Source organism: Hesperophylax consimilis, chromosome 9, assembly GCF_061612785.1.
Source record: "Hesperophylax consimilis isolate HC1 chromosome 9, BYU_Hcon_1.0, whole genome shotgun sequence".
Lineage (NCBI taxonomy): Eukaryota > Metazoa > Arthropoda > Insecta > Trichoptera > Limnephilidae > Hesperophylax > Hesperophylax consimilis.
The window spans coordinates 4,218,823-4,235,578 of record NC_142844.1 but is presented as its reverse complement, the minus strand read 5'-3'; the positions used below and the strand labels follow the sequence as shown (position 1 = coordinate 4,235,578).

The 16,756-nt window shown below is 38.3% G+C and overlaps 2 protein-coding genes across 3 annotated transcripts; both read right to left on the bottom strand.

Annotated features, from left to right (window-relative positions):
• Window positions 1–1,253: 1,253 nt before the first annotated feature.
• Window positions 1,254–5,914, bottom strand: Trs23 (trafficking protein particle complex subunit 4-like protein Trs23). The gene is made up of 3 exons (XM_089635229.1): window positions 5,663–5,914; window positions 5,255–5,533; window positions 1,254–1,483 (listed from the first exon to the last, which is right to left on the bottom strand). The coding sequence occupies exons 1-3, from the start codon at window positions 5,835–5,837 to the stop codon at window positions 1,284–1,286; spliced, it is 654 nt and encodes a 217-aa protein (XP_089491355.1). The 5' UTR covers window positions 5,838–5,914; the 3' UTR covers window positions 1,254–1,283.
• A 774-nt stretch (window positions 5,915–6,688) lies between these two features.
• Window positions 6,689–16,525, bottom strand: LOC149420811 (WD repeat-containing protein 26). Of its 2 annotated transcripts, none has more exons than XM_089635226.1 (9): window positions 15,871–16,525; window positions 15,138–15,303; window positions 14,204–14,647; window positions 13,997–14,130; window positions 13,798–13,915; window positions 13,395–13,523; window positions 11,453–11,589; window positions 10,554–10,770; window positions 6,689–8,743 (listed from the first exon to the last, which is right to left on the bottom strand). In XM_089635226.1, the coding sequence occupies exons 1-9, from the start codon at window positions 16,041–16,043 to the stop codon at window positions 8,579–8,581; spliced, it is 1,683 nt and encodes a 560-aa protein (XP_089491352.1). In that variant the 5' UTR covers window positions 16,044–16,525; the 3' UTR covers window positions 6,689–8,578. The 2 variants fall into 2 exon arrangements, with proteins under 2 accessions (XP_089491352.1, XP_089491354.1); XM_089635228.1 differs by having other exon boundaries at window positions 14,204–14,644.
• Between the last annotated feature and the right edge of the window lie 231 nt (window positions 16,526–16,756).

Genomic DNA, 16,756 nt, shown 5'->3' with positions numbered 1-16,756 from the left:
AAAGAACCAAGGGATACCACACAAAACATAAATAACTAGGTTTCTAAACCGAGAAACAAAAACCCAACACAACGTTCGGTGAAGCCTTTTTATACTGAACCGTCACGTGAAACGAGTACGTTCAAGGTCGTACGTCACGTAGACAAACTAGGATGTACACACTTGAAGGGGTGTGTAATAAAGAAGAGACGGCAGGGAGGACCTTCCTACCCCGGATATATATAAAAACCAAAGCCTTATGGAAAAGTTACCTACGGGACTTAAGGAAAATGTATCGTAGAAAGAAGAGAAGGAAAAGTTTGAAGTAGAAAGGGCAGATCATTACAAGCCCAATGCAGCATCACAAAAAAATTATCCTGTTATTTTTTTAAAGAAAGGATGGTCGGAGAAAGAGCATGATGAAAACGATCTAAAGAAGAAAACACCGTCGGTGATATCCCGGGAAGCATCAAGTAAATCAAGTGCTTGAGTCGAGTCAAGTCAAGAGTTGGAATAACAGAAAAGCGTGAATAAATGTGGATGAGGCAAGGATCAATTGTCAGGACAGAATTCTGTAGCTTTCCATTCTCTCTTCGGTTCACAAAATTTTTTCTTGGGCAATCCATAAATCTAGTAATTTATTTAAGATTACAGTGAAGATGGCTTCCGCGAATGAGTAGCCCAGGTTGGTTACTATCCTCAGCTATGAATCCAGGTCGTTGATTCAAATCCCTGCGAGCGCAAGTAAATTTATTAGTTGTTTAATTTTTAGTATTCGATTAATTTGCGATCTTCCACAATTTAAATAAAATAATTAATAATTTTATAAAAATAGAACTATGTAGTTTTTTTGTGGCGCGTTCCAAAATGGTAGTGCTTTCAACATCGCCCTGGTGATAGACCACCATTCAGTATCGAAATGTTGCTTGAAATGGCTTTAGCTGTATTTGGTGACTGGATTTAAACAGCTAGATACTTCCCCACCCTCCGACTCTCCATCTTCTTTCCCCCCCCCATTTCCTTCAGCCTTTAGCCTCGCATTATACCCGAAATGGGGATCTCATAGTCGTAATCTACTTAACTGGTAAGACTGCAGTTCCGCAGAGTTGTCCTGGACTGCAAACTGCAGGGTGAAGATTGCCCTGACGATAGCCAACCTCCGAGCAGGCGATATTTAAAAATTAATAATTACAATATTCAATATTAGTTCATGAATAAACTTGAATATTAGGAGGCATGAGACTTGTGTAAAAATAAACAATATTGTTTTACATATTTATTATAATAAATTATTATAGATATAACTAGAGTGCGGTAATGCCGGATTTGTCTATAGTGTCCAGCAGCGCCTGCAGGTTGGTCTCAAACAGCTCGCAGCGGATGGGCATCTCCAGCGAGTAGAAGGGGTTCTTCAATGCGTAGTCCGAGTACAGCTCGTAGATCCGCCGCAGGATCACGTCCATCCCGGCCTGGTTCGGCTCCGTCACCACCATGAACTTCACGCCTGGAAAACAAAATCTATTAGATGAAGGCCTGATACTGTGTATCTGTCTACTAACAGCTGGCCACAGACAAAATCATACAATGCATTACCAATCATAGAATCTGTTCATCTAAAACAACTGCATTTGCAAATCTTAACTTGGACTGACTTAATCTCTTCACAGTGAGTGCTTAATCGTGTCATGTTTATTTGGATATAATAACCTCTATATATCGTTTTGAAGGGTCCTATCAAAATAAGCTATGAATGCGGTAATTTAGAAAAAACTTAAATGCTTAACATTCTAAAAAATGGTATTTCCCAAATTGCCGCTATTCCTAAACCAATCTATGATACAATATTAGTAAAACATGTAACAGTAACATAAAATAAAATAGAAACTAGAACAATACTATAATAACACAAATCACTAAAACTACATTACAGTATTAAAATTTGTGGGATTCAACAAAGTGCTAGTATAGATTATGCTAAATTATATAAATTTAGTCAGTAAATATAACAATAGTACCCCCAAACTGTTGCCCAGATCATGCATCCTATTGGTTAGTGAGTGTGTCTGATAGTTGGTTGTGTATGAATTGCAGAGGAATGTTACATTTTGTCTTGTGTTCCTACTCGGTACGTGGAATTTAAATTGTGGTGAATAAATATTTTTTTAGGTTTGTTTTGCTTAGGGGGTTTAAGGAGAGGTTGGGAAGGATCACGTTTAAAAGGTTGGGTAGGGAGCTGGAGGGTAAAGCAAATGGACGTCCACTGGGAAAAAAGAGTGCGTTTTTTATCATAATACTGTTAAAAATGTGATCATGCAGGTGCCCTTGACCGAATAAATATAATGGACGAGATGCGAAACTATTATTATTTTGAAGAACACGTGTTCCGACTTCCTCATAATATATTCGCCCTTATAAAATTTGTCAAACCATTCGTTAAAGGCCAATTTTTAAGAGGACGACGAATAATTTGACCAGATTTTTATTTCAAGGCAATAGCAAGAGAGTCCGGATGTGGAGGTCGCCCAGCTCCTCACCGGTCACAAACCGTGACAGCATCAGCGGCGGGGTTTTTTCGCTGGCTGATGGGGCAGCCCACCCTTGGTCGTGAACCCAAGGGTCGGCCCCTGTACTATCCAGCGGCCCGGTCGACGATAACCGACTTAAAGGGTCTCTGTAAGTAGACCAACCCATTCATCAGTGTGTACCAGATTTAACACAACCCTTGAGCGCGAGCACCCCCGCTAAGTCACCAAACGAAGCGAACCACTTCAGGTGACCTGTGGCAGGGGTGTTGGTAACCCAGAGAATGGTACCCGTCAAACGCTTCCAAAATTAATTATGTTGTAAAGGTCCCGTCAATTATAGAAGAATGGTCTTTGTCACCCATCAATATTATAAGAAGCAAGTTACAATGTATGTTCCTTTCGAATGCTCCATGATGCTGTGGATATGAGCTCTGCATAGGAATGCTTTAATAGAGGAAGACAGAATGTTAACGTTAGTGGGCGGGGATAAAAAAGAGGAAGTAAGCTTTGGCGGAGGAAATCATAAGGGGTACATATCATATTGCTTTTTTTTAATTATTTGTATAATTTCTGTGTAATCTGTTATGACTGTGTATTATCAACGCTTTGGCAATTCGGCGCCCGGAGCGAACTGCTCTAATTCCATAGGGTCATAAGTAAAATAGCACAAAAACTGGATGCCCCTATTGTGTGCCGCCGTATCCAGTAGGTACAATAACAAAAATCTCTGAGCTATTCTGAGGAAACTACTAATGGTAGATTATAAACTATTTTTATAAATATATAAACATAAATGGTAAGATGGAACAATTTACAAAAACATGTGAGTTATTACTAAAATAGAAACAGCTGGCATCTTTGGGGATGCTGTGCAGGGGTTCTTTTTTAAGGAAAGGAAGGTAAAAGGTACAAGGGTTGGGTAGGAATCCAGGGGTCAGTGTGTCTAGGAGTGACGGATATATGAATATATCTCTCACACTGCGGTGCAAGGCGATGGGTCGAGAGACCAGTTGGAGAGGTCAAAGGGTCTCCCCAAACCAGCCTCTCCCGATCTGGCACGCCACGCAGGTGGAGGGCAGGCACATCCTGAACACACCTCACCCAATGAACCCGGCCACCCCTGCTAAATCAGTAAATGTAGCGAACCACTTGGGGTGACATGTGGCAGAGGTGTTGGTTATCCAATAAATGGTTCCAGGGGCCGCGGTACCCAAACCCACCTCAAAATTGAATTGATAACCATTAAGCTAGTTACACTTCATAATATAATATGTGAGCTTGGCCCATATCACCATATGGCTCCCCATACGATCCCATTGGGAATTATTTCAATTTAATTATAAATTATGTCCTGTATAAACCTATACTACATTATCAGGTTATATTTCACCTGTAACTAACTTTACCCCATTATGAGAATAGCAAGCGCGTTAAAAGAGAGAGTTCTCATAATTTTAATTTTAATTCATATTCCTTTCTCACAAATTTAAATAACTTATTCCATATTATGCTGTCCCAGTAGGCGTAAAGTCACAAGGAGGAAATTCATAATTGGTTTTATTTTACTATATAATACTTATGTACAAACTGATTAAATGTAAACTGTCGATTTCCCGAAAATTAATAAATAAATAAATATTATAACTGTTCGTTGGTCGAAACTGTTAAATAAAAAATATGGTTAATGCATTTTAAGAGATTGGTCAGATTGGTGATTTGTGATTAATAATAACCTGTTCTTGAGCTTATTACAAAATGCATGCCAATTCTGAAGTATCTTATATTTCTTAGTAATTTTTATATAGAAAATATTTCTTGGTAATTAGCGAGGTAACATTTCTTGGAAATTTCTAAGAAACGATATTTTGGGCATTCCCGACAGATTTCTCAGAAATTCTTAGGAGCAAGATTCTCTTTAGAAATAAGATTTATGATAATACAGAAATTCATTGGAATCGTGAAAGTTAGTGGTTTTTATAAGATAGATTAATTTGTATTCGCAGTTCAATCAAATAGGTACTATTCAAGTCAAATTAAAAGAGAAAGTCAATGAAATTTACTTAACTGCCACACTTTTAATAGGTACACATTATGGAAATTTCATTACATACTATTTTCATTGGGGTAGATGGTAAAAAATGCATAAAGTTTTTTTTGGCGGAAGATTCCATCTTAATCTAAATACACACAATTTAAATAATTCAAACTAAAAATCTAATAACCCATTTTGTGCTAATTATGTTGAAACCAAGTGTAATTTCCATATTTATTATAAGCAATAATTATTAGCCTGAAACACAAATATAAATTGAAAAAGTCTTCCGAGAAAAATAATTGCTTATAATAATTTGTTATCATTTGTGCTCTGCATAGAACTTTGTCTTGTAAACATATTTTATATTTAATAAAAAATAGTAATTTCTATAATCTATGTCTATTCAAAGTGCGGCGGTTCAGTAAATATGCGTGTATTATTGTATGAAACTTTAAAACTGATAACTCTTAAACGCCAGCACATTCAGATGGATAAGACTAAAAAATCGTTCATCTGAATATAACTACGATTCTGGGGAAACTAAATAAAGGTAGATTATATACTAGATTGAAAAAAATATAGACACATTATCTGGTAAGATTGCACAATTTACAAAAACATCATTTTGCAAAACACAAGTAAGTTATGACGAAAATACAACCAGATAGTGCACCAAGAGTTAATAAGATTCATATTATAAATATAATTTATTTACCTGTGAGAGTTTGAAAGCAGTACAATTTAAAGGTATCAGCCTCTAATGTTTCTATGCCCGAGCTGCGCGTTTCCGGGCTGAGCTGACTGGCGATGGCGAACAGCGGGTAGAACATACTGGCGAGAAAAATCTTCTCGTTCGTAGTCATTTTCAACCTCCCAAACTTAAGACTCAGGGGATAGCTTTCCTTCTTCTCAATTATTTCAAACGCATCCCGTCCATCCTCCGTCAGGCGTCCCGTCACGGGGGAACCGTTTACTGACAACAGAACGTGACCAACTGAAAGAACAACATTCACTTCAATGATTGTATCTTGTTCAAAATCAAATATACCGTTATGTGTTGGGGTCATTATTAAAACGCTTCGTTCACAACGCTAATTGAGGAGATTTATTCAGTATTACTCACCATTTATGCCATCTCTCTGCCCAAATGCTACGACAACCTTTTTATTCTCATATTGCAACTTGATATCCAAAGGATATCCGAACGTTTTCTCCGTCTCAATTTTTGGAACATTATGATCGTGATTAAATATTAACCCGCCGGATTTACTAACAATATAAACTCCATATATAACCATGCTAATAAACACACAAAAAGTATTTAAACATGCAAAACAATTTGAGCAAATTTGAGGTGTCAACGGTGTCAATTTGACAGGACAATGTTTTCATTTTTGTCTATGATTTAAAGCAATCTAAACGGAATAGAAAACACTAATCAAATAAAAAAATTAAAGTCAACATAACATTTATTGCCAACACAAATCGAAATAAAGGAAATTTGCTTTAAATTAATCCTACGTTTTGTCGCCTGTTTCGCATTTGATTTAAAAAGTAAATCTAATATTTTTAAACTTATATATTGAATTTTGTTTGGACGTTTAAAAATAATCAGGATTCAGTTGTAAAATTTCGTAGCCCCTTGTAACCACTTACCTCGCACTACCTTTTAGAAATTGTTTCGAGATATGTTTGATAAGCAATATGCTATTATGAATAATAATAACAATAATTTGCACGAACGGATTAGCTATGAATAATATTATGTCAACACTCCTCATTTTATATTCAAGTCAATGCTAATTTACATGAAATGACTCCTGTCTTCTTGTTTGTTAGTGAACCCAGTCACCATCCCAACGATGTCCCCCCCATTAGGTATCTCATCCTATTTCTCTCACATTTAGTTTAGTTTAGTTTTACCCTCAAATACATTCAGCAACCAATCATTGTTAAAAAAATCTTTGAATGTTTTTCGGGACGATTGTATGTTATAGAACTCTTATAGAACCAATGCCACGGCTGCAATTAAATCTCAGGCCTGTACAATCCGATATGTAGACATTATGCTACAGAGTACAGAGGTTGCCAAGAATGTTGCTGTATAAATTACGTAAGATAACACAAAGAAATAAACAGATTTTGCTCCCAAACAATTTTATTACATTCCAAATAAAAATTACAAAAGACTCATTTTAGTAGAAATTTGAACAAAGATTGTTTTAAAGTAACGTATAACGATTATTATACGGATAGACATGCATGGCTCGGGTGATATCGGTTGGTTCATTACATCATATTTGGTGATTGTCCGTATTGCTACAATAATAACTACACTGATAATACATAATACAATTACACAAAACCTTTCAAGCATATCGTTATCACTCCCCTTTGCTCTCCAGGTAAGGTTATCAAAATATGCAATAACTTATCAAATTAAACCCTTCCAAATAATATACCAAATAAAATATGCTAAAAACTTTATCACATCTGTCATTGAATAAAATTAAATAATAACTTTTAAAGGTTTCATCAAATATCATAAAAACAACTGACATTCAAATGCATTTTCTTACTTTCGAGCTACAATTAGTGGCGCAAGTAGTGAATGGGCGTCAACGTCCACGTCAACCACGAGGGGGGGGAAGTGGAGCAGAGGGAAGGAGCGGGGAAGGGAGGGGACAGGATCACTTGGCACTTGACAAAAGCAACACACAACCACCAAGTTTACCATATTCCAGAGAATTCACAAGTTATTATTCGAGGCACTGAGTACAATAATTATTTCATTGGTGTTTTTAATAATACAATCTCAAAGATGCGAACGTCTCATTCTGCATCTCAAGTCACAACACTCGGGGGCCACCGCTTCTTCACTCGGCAACACCTTCACCTCTTCCACTACTTCTTAATCTCTTCATTACACATTGAATATTATAAATTAGGTATTCTTCGAGTCCACTTCATTCACTAAGCATAGTTACACTTTATAAAAAATAACATACAATAAAACCTTAGATTTCACATTAATCATACTTATTGTTTTCATTCACAAATCGGTGGCTACAATACAAGTCTTTTCCCTGCATCTATTCCTAGCCTACCACTCAGTACAATACAATACAATACAAACGTTCCCATTGAAGCATGAATCCAAGAGGTCTGCAAATGTTTGATATGGAAAACAGAATGATTAAACTCGTATTTATATTATGTTGTCGATAGGTTCTGCAAACATAAATCAAATTTGTGGTCAGGTGTAAGCATAAAAATTGTTAGTTACAGGATAGGCCCAAAAGTATTTTCCAATGCAGACCTCTAACAGATGTGATCATTATCATAAAAAGTTTATTATATGCTTCAAGATATGAATTTGCTAGATCAGCAGTTATGTAAGTTACAATTTCGGAGTACAATGACACAGGGTGAGATTCTGACATCGGTACAGAAGACAAATGTGGAAATAGTTAGACAATTTTATATTATGTTAAACATGCCATCGGAATTACATAATCAAATTAATGTGAATACAACTTCTGAACTGTATCTATTTTAATTGTGTGATACATTGGTACATTATTGTATGTGAAGAATGTTAGTAAATTCAGAGATGTATATGAAAGTCGTGGACTCTTGTAAGGTGAGATTGTTATTTTTGTAAGAATAGTGGCTCTCTTCAATGGAATAAAACGGTCAGTTTCGTCGCAAAATAAAATCTTATCATGTTATGACGTTAGGAATTAAAAATGAATGCGCAAGTGGTGGATTTGGGCACAATTGAAGGTCAACAAAAGAATGAGCAACAATTTAGTGTGGACGAAGCATCAAAATTTGTTTTGCGGTCAAATTAAAAAACAATTTCACTCTCAGACAAATTCAAATTTAAACCAAGATACTTTAAATATAATATTTACATTCTAGATTTAAATGTAACTCCCACACTTCTGCTTACACTAGTTTTTCGCAATCGACGTAAATAAAATTTATACATTTAAAGAAATCAGTCCCACTTCAGTCTGAGGATTAAGGGATCTGCCTAGGCGGGGGGGCTGGTGGGCCCCCAGATCCTGACGGTGCAGTCGTCGGAGGCGGAGGCCAGCATGGAGGGGTACACCGGGTTCCAGCTGACGCAGTTCACTGTGCGCGTGTGCCCCGTCAGGGTTACGATGGGCTCCTCTTCGCGCACATGCCAGATGTACACCTGGAACAAAACGCAGAATCAGAACTACATTTTATGGTATCTGATTAGTCGGCAAATCATACCTTTATAACATGATAATCAATGGGCATTGATTATCATATATACAAAATTTTATATAATGTGCCATATTATCTTCTTTTGCATCATATTATCTTCTTCAGTCTTCTATCAGGGCAATCTTCACCCTGCTGACTGCAGCACCACAATAACATAGCAGAACTACACTCATACCAATCAGTTTCAAAGCCATAAGGTAGTAGTAATCCCAGAGAAAGATTGTACATGACACCATCGTTCTTGTATTTTTGGTTTTCAAACAAGACATGCAAAAAGGAAGAGAACAATAGTTGATGACTCCGTACGACCTCTCTTGGCGACTACTATAATTTTATGTATTTTGGAGGGATTAAATGTTCATATTTAGGCATACTTTGGATCGTAACCTATTCAAATATTTGGATTATGAAAAACATTTGGGACTATTGAGACTATTTAATATCATGAAACAAAACCATGCAATAATTTTTGTATGGCAGAAGTCTGTAGTGGTTGAGTTTAATGGAATGCAGAAGTATCTCGTTTTAATGAAGAATTTAAGATTTAACACCATTCTACATGTTTCATTATGGTTTTAATGTGTTGAAAATTGCAATATAATGCAAATTGAAATAAACAAAAACATTATTCATACAGTCATGTCTGTTTTTGATGTGCCGCAAGTTTTGCACTACATACATATAAGACAAAATCTACACACCACCTTTTCCTTATTATTTTCACAATCAAATAAAATAAAAAAGCTGCCAGCTGCCCGACGCCAGTAGAACTGTGGCATCCGCAATTAGGATAAATAATAAGAAGGTTCAGCAAGTCCAAAAATAATTTGTTACTAAAGAACTTAATAGTAATGCAAGGGTAATGATTAATATAATCTGCTGATATCATATTTCAAATGCAGCACCATATCGATGGCTTAATCTATTGAACTTCGGAGCGAGAAGAAGTCACAACACCCCAAGTGTCGGGCGAGAATTTTCGAAATTACCATGATGAGTTTTGTTCAAATATCGGGATAAAAATTGTTGATATATTTCTATTTACCAGATAATGAATCTTATTATTTATGTTTATTACATGTTTATATTATAAGATGTTTCCCCAGAATACTTAACTTAATTGAAAAACTGTCAAAAAAACATATTTATACGAATATATAAAATGGTTTTATTATTTCTACATATACAATGAATACTTAAATGGTGTTTTATAAGAAATAATGACCACTACTTTGAAAATTCAATTTTGCAAACGTCATTCTAAGTAAACGAATTTTCATATTCACAGAAAAATTATTTCGTAAGCCGTCATAGCAGCTACTTTCATGAAATAAACAATAGAATCTACTGTGATATTAGCGCAAACGATTCAGATTTTTTCCTTTATACATTTTTCAAAGCATAAGGGTTAAAACTCCATCGCAAGAAGCTCCAGATGCTCACAAATATGGGCGAGCGTCAAACACAGTAGTAAAAAGTGAAGCGCATATGGGGGCGAAAAACAGTCCACTGGTTAAAGCCTAACTATTATATCCCGACCTTTTGGCAATGCTAGACTCTACTAAGGAGAACCCAAATTTGTGTGTATGTGTAAAAGTATGGCATCTCTAACTCACACTAGTCCTAAAATATTTACATAATTCAACACGTTAAAATCAGATAAAAAAAATTTACTGTTTATCTGGAAATAATCATTTTAGTAAATACAATATCTCAGCTTTAAGCCAACAATATAAATATAACATAAAGCGTACCTTATTGTCCTCGCTCCCGCTGGCTATGAAGTCTTGGTTGGCGCCCCCGAAGCACGAGTGTATGGTGAAGTGTCCCTGGCTGAGTCCCCGGTAGCGGCGCACCAGCGAGCGCGCCGCAACGTCCCATAAATGTACACCCTGTGTGGCCACGTTCAGCAGTGCCAGCGTGCCTGCCGCGTTGAGGCTGAACGCCATAACAGGGTGCTCCTCTTGGATTCTGGATTACAAGTAAACGTATTGCAATTTTTGGAACTGTTCATTTAGTGGAAATGCATTACATATAACATTGTGATTTCAAATAAATCTAATCAAACTGTAATTCGTCAAACATTATAATTTCGGGTATTTAGTGCTGTGAAAGATTCCTGCACGAAATTATTCACGTTCAATGATATTTAATTTTCAAAATTGGAACTGATTGTGGGAAAAATTCAGACAAGCAATAAAGAGAGTACCAACCAAAAATATTTTATTTTAATTAATTAATAATTCTATATTAGAAATGTGTATTTCTTACGCTTAAATTTTAGAGAGATGATGATTTTATGTTTTTTCTAAAAGTGTTCATTAGAAACGTAAATTTCTGACGTCTCTAATTTGTCAACAAAAAAATATAATCAATATTTTATAAATACTTTCAGCTTCGCATATCTTACAATTATAATGTCTGCGCTAGTTACTAATATTGGAAATTAGATTTCATAGGTCTCACGAATTTCAAATGAATGGGATTATTAATCCATATCATGGTTTCAAATTGAGGTAGTAAACATTGTTATAGAATCAGCAAAAGATGGAAAACAATTAAAACCGAATGCATTTAATGTCGTCACTTCAATGATGTTTGTTTTTAACAGTCACTTAAGTTCACAGATATGAAAATATGTAAATTTCCTTACACATTGGCGTCTGTGAGGTCCTCAAAATTATACGAGCGAACCCTGTGGTGAGTATCAGCTGCCAGCACGGAGCAGCCGTCTGCTCTGCAGGCCAAGGCGTTCACTCTCACTCCTTCCCAGCTGTATAGAATAGTACCCTGGATAGATCGGAAGCAAATACATATTATATACAGCATCTTTCTTCAACGGAAGCAATTTTCCCAACATGCCTTCCATTGATATAGTTGGTGTAAACCTAACTGACCAGCTCAGGTACGGGGCTCCAAACAAGCCAGAGTTAGTACTGTTCAGGGTCTGCAGGTACTGCTGCTCAAAAAGAGCCAGGAAATACTTATACCAGGAAAAAACCCTCGACTTTGTGCAGAAATGAGCGGTCTGTTTGATAGATTCGTTCGATAAACGGATTGCACACTCTTTGGGGCACAGGCTTCAGGTAGAAATGCTGTCGAGGAACTAGTGTTAATGATCCCTTCGGCACCGGTGCACAGTCGTGAAACACGCCAAAGGCACGCCCAACAGATGTACACAGTTGACATTTCTCACATGAGAACGGGTCGTTTCTACAGCTTGTTTTTGAGTTCAACAGTTCAGCTGTGGAATGTTTTGCCGGGCTCTGTGTTTCCTCTCAGACCATTTCAATCCTTCCTTTCTTCAAAAAGACCATCCACACAGCATCCCCAAAGATGACATAAGCACTGAGGGAAATTATTTTCCTCAGGGACTTGATGTGCGGAGTTAAAGCAAAAAAAAAAAAACAAAAAGAAAAACACTGTAATATAACATTACACTTACGGTTGTTGGTGCAAGAAGTATGTAATTGAAATATTTATTTAGTTCAAATGCTTGACAGATGCTTAGATGAATTAATAGAGTGAAGATTCTCATCTCTCATTTCATCTTTGATCTCTTTCATAGAATCTATGAAATAGATTTGTGAGAACAGACTTTTCTGTGGAATAGATACCCAAAGAAGAATGGGCTTCAACTTATATAGTATAGAGAATCATAAAATAGATCAGGTGAGAATATCACTGAGACAACAAGCGTGGTTTCACTGAACTAGGTCCAGTGGACATACTTTAGAGACCCGCTAATATACATAATCTTTGAATGGTTATCCATTTCAAAAGCAGTGCTACATTTTTTGTTCGATTACTACAAATATAATGCATCTCGTATTTTTATAAGGTCATTGGATGTCGTAAGTCTACTAACATTTGATAGATAAATTTGTTCTTTCAAAAGGCAATGATCATGAGGCAAATACTCTCAGCTCTCCAAATCCTACAATTATAATATCCCATGATTTTTCACAGGTCTGCCTGCGCTAATTTGTACATAGTATAACATTCTGGGAAGTTTTGCCTTAACAGGTTTATAAACCAAAGATTATCCAATTCTATTGAATCGGCATATTTAGAACGAGCAGCATTGTGGTGGACAATCTGAAAGCATGTCAACAGGTAGGTGGCTTAACTTTCAGTTTACCACTGTGTAGCCACATCGGTGACACTGATACTGCAAGTTTGACCCAAATTTTAGCTCAGTTCAATTGACGAAAGCGACTGTTCAGAGAGCCAGTGCTTGATTAATCTGTTCGCCAGTTATTTTATTTTATATAGAAAGATTTAAGACATAAATTGCTAATACATATCAAATCCAACTTTTCCACCGTTAATATAAACATATGGTGCCAGGACGAAATTAGACAGGCGTGAATATCGTGTACCAATATTACACTGCCAGAATTACGCATGGATGGAACTACACAAGTACAAAATTTGTACATCATGGACAGAATTACAAACCTTGAACGTCTGTTACGTTAATAAAAGAGTTTACAACAGAAGTAAGCAGAGATTCTACCGTAAGTTGTTGGGTATAATAACAACTTAGCATTATGCAGAACGAAAATAGGGCATCATGGCTACTAACTACTAACCTCGAGGTTACACTGGTAGAATTGTCCGCGCGCACCACCGGCCACAAACTTGGTTCCGTCTCGGTGCCACGCCACGGCCGTCAGACTGTCCTCTGGGGAGTGCGACACCTTCACCGCCAGCTCTTCCGTCTGAAACAAACATACATTGCTTTACTTCTATCAACGTTTGATTGAACCCTTCTCATTGAAACATGGCAAATACATTGTTGTTTCCTGTTATTAACAAGCTCTTCCTTCAGAAACATGGCAAATACATTGTTGTTTCCTGTTATTAACAAGCTCTTCCTTCAGAAACATGGCAAACACATTGTTGTTTCCCATTATCATCACTCTTTATCAACAACAAAGCAGACAGCAACTGATAAATTGTTGCACTTTCAAGTTTGGTTAGTAAATTACGGACCTCCATGTTCCATATCCAGAGCTCGTGGCAGTCCTCAGGGCCCGCCACAATCAGATGCCGCGAGTCGGGGCTCCAGGCAAGGGAGGATACCCCCTGGGAGTGACCTTCCAGGGTCTTCCTGCAACAAAACCATAATCATCATCAATAAATCATTCCTACAAGTACTACCAGATTAAAAATTAATTAAATAATCTGGTACCTGTGGGAGAGTTTGAGCGTGATAGGGTCCACGTTCCATATCATTATGGTGGTGTCCTTGGAACCCGTAGCCAGCTTCAAGCCATCATTAGAGAACTTGCAGAACCACACTTCGTCGCAATGGTCATTCAAAACCTACGGGCAGAGCAAAGTAGTTAGTCGGGTGTCGGGATGTCAAGTGGAAGTGGAAAGGAAGGACGACGCATACCTGTATGGTGCTGGATGGGAAGTTATCTCGAGTGCAAGCGTGGTCCTGCAGTAGGGAGTTTCCAGGGCTGAGTCCCAGAAGGGGTGGTATCACGCTGGGTAGCGAGGCGGTGTGGAAACGGCATCGTTCCGCCTGGCGGGCCAGCGCCTGAGCGAGTAAAGCATGCAGACGGGCCGGTGGCAGCATGAGCCGTGCAGGCAGGTGTGCCTGCACTCGTTCCAGCACTCTGGCGCGGGTATCGGGGCCTGCGCCCGCCCACTCTGTGCGGCGATACAGTTCCCGGTTGTCTGCACACATCATGTAGGAAGAGAGTTGGTGCACCCGCGGGGTGTGGTGCTGCAGGGGAGTGAGCTCATTCCGGAGGACGTGCAGAGCATCCAGCGCACGCCCCGCCTCCAGATACTCCAGGTACTTCTGTTCCAATAGCAGGAACTTCATCTCCTGCTGGCAAGTAAGAACAGTCACAGTTAAAGCGCAACAGTTATGATGGATGGAGGGTCAAGTCTCTCGATGAATTAAATCAAGAAAGGCTACCTACCTTACTAATAAACCTTTTACAATACATAAATGGTTGTTTTTCATATGGGTAAAATTTAAAGCACACTTATTAGTGTTGTTTTAATCCATAGTTTAGTTAAAGCAGTTGTTAAAACTTATGATCGATAATTCAGATGTTTGATTTACTGTATCACTCAAAATTTGTTACAAAAAAAAAACTAATTTCGTTGTATGTCTGTTCATGAAACTCTGGTTCAATGAACTCAAATTTGCTTGGAATTTAACTGTAATTTTTAAAATTGATTGTGTGAAGAATTCAGATTATCTCATGATTTTTCACAGGTCTGCGGAAGTAGGTTAATAATCCCGAACTTAATTTAAAGGTTTAAACACCACTTTAGCCAGGCACTACGAGAGTACTGATGCAGGGACTTACTACCATGTTGTTGGGGTCCTGCTCCCCGTCGAGGAGGTGGTGCAGCTGTGTGAGGTCATGGTCCGCTTTAGTCCAGTCTCCCTGCAGGACGTGGTGGCGGAAGGTAGCAGCCGCAGGGTGCTCCAGGTGGCAGCCTGTCTCTTCCATCAGCATTTCTGCTGTGCGTCTGCAAGGTAAAAATAACAAACCCAAATTTTAGTTAATAAGGAAAAAAACAACAACAAAATAAGCTTGACAAGAACCTTGTCTTATTAACAGGAAAAATTATTCTTGTGTCCAGTATTGTTTCTTTGTCAATGATATTTTCAGTTCGTTGACCTGTTGAAACTGACATACTGTAACATACTAAAGAAGCATGTGTGCAAAGATGCACACAGAACAGTGCCTGTTAGTAAAATTATAAACACAAATAACAACACTCTTTGAAGATAGGGTGAAGTTTAAAATGAAGGTACAAAAAAATTAACCCTTGTAATGTGAAGAATGCACTTGAATTTAGCATTAATATAAACATCCGACAACTGTCAGCCGATGTCAACAAAGGAGTTAGAACAGGCTACTGTCGATATTGGTCAATTATTTCAATGAGATTCCATCATGTTTTCATAAAATGCTAGTTCTCTCGACAGACTTCACTCGGTGCAACTGCTGTGGAACGTGAGTGGCTGCGCAAGGATGTAGGATGTGGCTGTCGGATGGAAAGGTAAGCATTCAACATCTAGTAGGGACTCACTCGTAGCCACTGGCCTTGAGGTGCTGCCCCATGAGGCGCACGATCTCCTGGCTCATCTGGTCCGGCGGGGGGCGGGGACACACGTCCCCGTTGCGAGAGGCGGCGGCGGGCGCGGCGGCGGGGGCCCCGTTCACCTGCAGCACGCCGTTGGGCGCGCCGCCTGGCTGGTGCATGTCTCCGAAGGGTGGGAGAATGCGGGCCCTCTTGCGCGGCGGCTGCGGCCCGGCACCGTCGTCCCCCGACGAGTCAGTAGAGGCCAGGCTTACTTCTGACTGCAGCCGATGTAATCTCTCTATCGCGCTGACCACCGCGGCTCGGACGCGGTCACGAAGAGGCTCCGGAGCGTCCGTCAGCCATTGGGACCGTCCGAGACAGCTGAGCGATGTTTAGGTGTGACGTCACAAGCCAGCGAGAATAGCTTCGCGATTCATTTCTTTGTTTGGAAAGAGATTGATTTTTGGGTTCAATCTAAACTGACGTTTCGAATTCTCGGATAACAATACGATAATAACAGTAGAGATGGTCGCAATATTGACGAATTTGCACAAATTTAAGACAAGGCAGTGTACACAAAAATCAGCTGAATCTGAAATAAACAGCTGTGCACGAACTGCATATTATTATAGTACGTCTTCTTTATTTGACCTCGCGTCTTTGTCTGTTCTATTCTGTTCTGGCAGCAGTCGAACAGACTACCAATAACTAGGGGATAGCGGGACTGCTACGGGCAGTGTTCAACGTTCAACTTTTGACTGTGATTACTGATTTTTTGTTATTTGTTTTCCTTTACGTGTTCCATGAATAATTAACCCTCATTATTTATATTTTTATATTTATTTGTTAGATAGCGTTTATAGCAACTCAGTTTTTATAAGTAATACAGAAT

Bases quoted from the DNA above. Each gene is read 5' to 3' on its own strand.
- Trs23 (XM_089635229.1), bottom strand. From the start codon at position 5,837: ATGGTTATATATGGAGTTTATATTGTTAGTAAATCCGGCGGGTTAATA. The intron at 5,534-5,662 runs GTGAGTAATACT...TTGTTCTTTCAG, and splicing joins GCAGAGAGATGGCATAAATG to TTGGTCACGTTCTGTTGTCA. The intron at 1,484-5,254 runs GTAAATAAATTA...TTTGTTTTCCAG, and splicing joins CTGCTTTCAAACTCTCACAG to GCGTGAAGTTCATGGTGGTG.
- LOC149420811 (XM_089635226.1), bottom strand. From the start codon at position 16,043: ATGCACCAGCCAGGCGGCGCGCCCAACGGCGTGCTGCAGGTGAACGGG. The intron at 14,131-14,203 runs GTATGCGTCGTC...CTCTGCCCGTAG, and splicing joins TCCCATCCAGCACCATACAG to GTTTTGAATGACCATTGCGA. The intron at 13,916-13,996 runs GTACCAGATTAT...GTTTTGTTGCAG, and splicing joins ACGCTCAAACTCTCCCACAG to GAAGACCCTGGAAGGTCACT.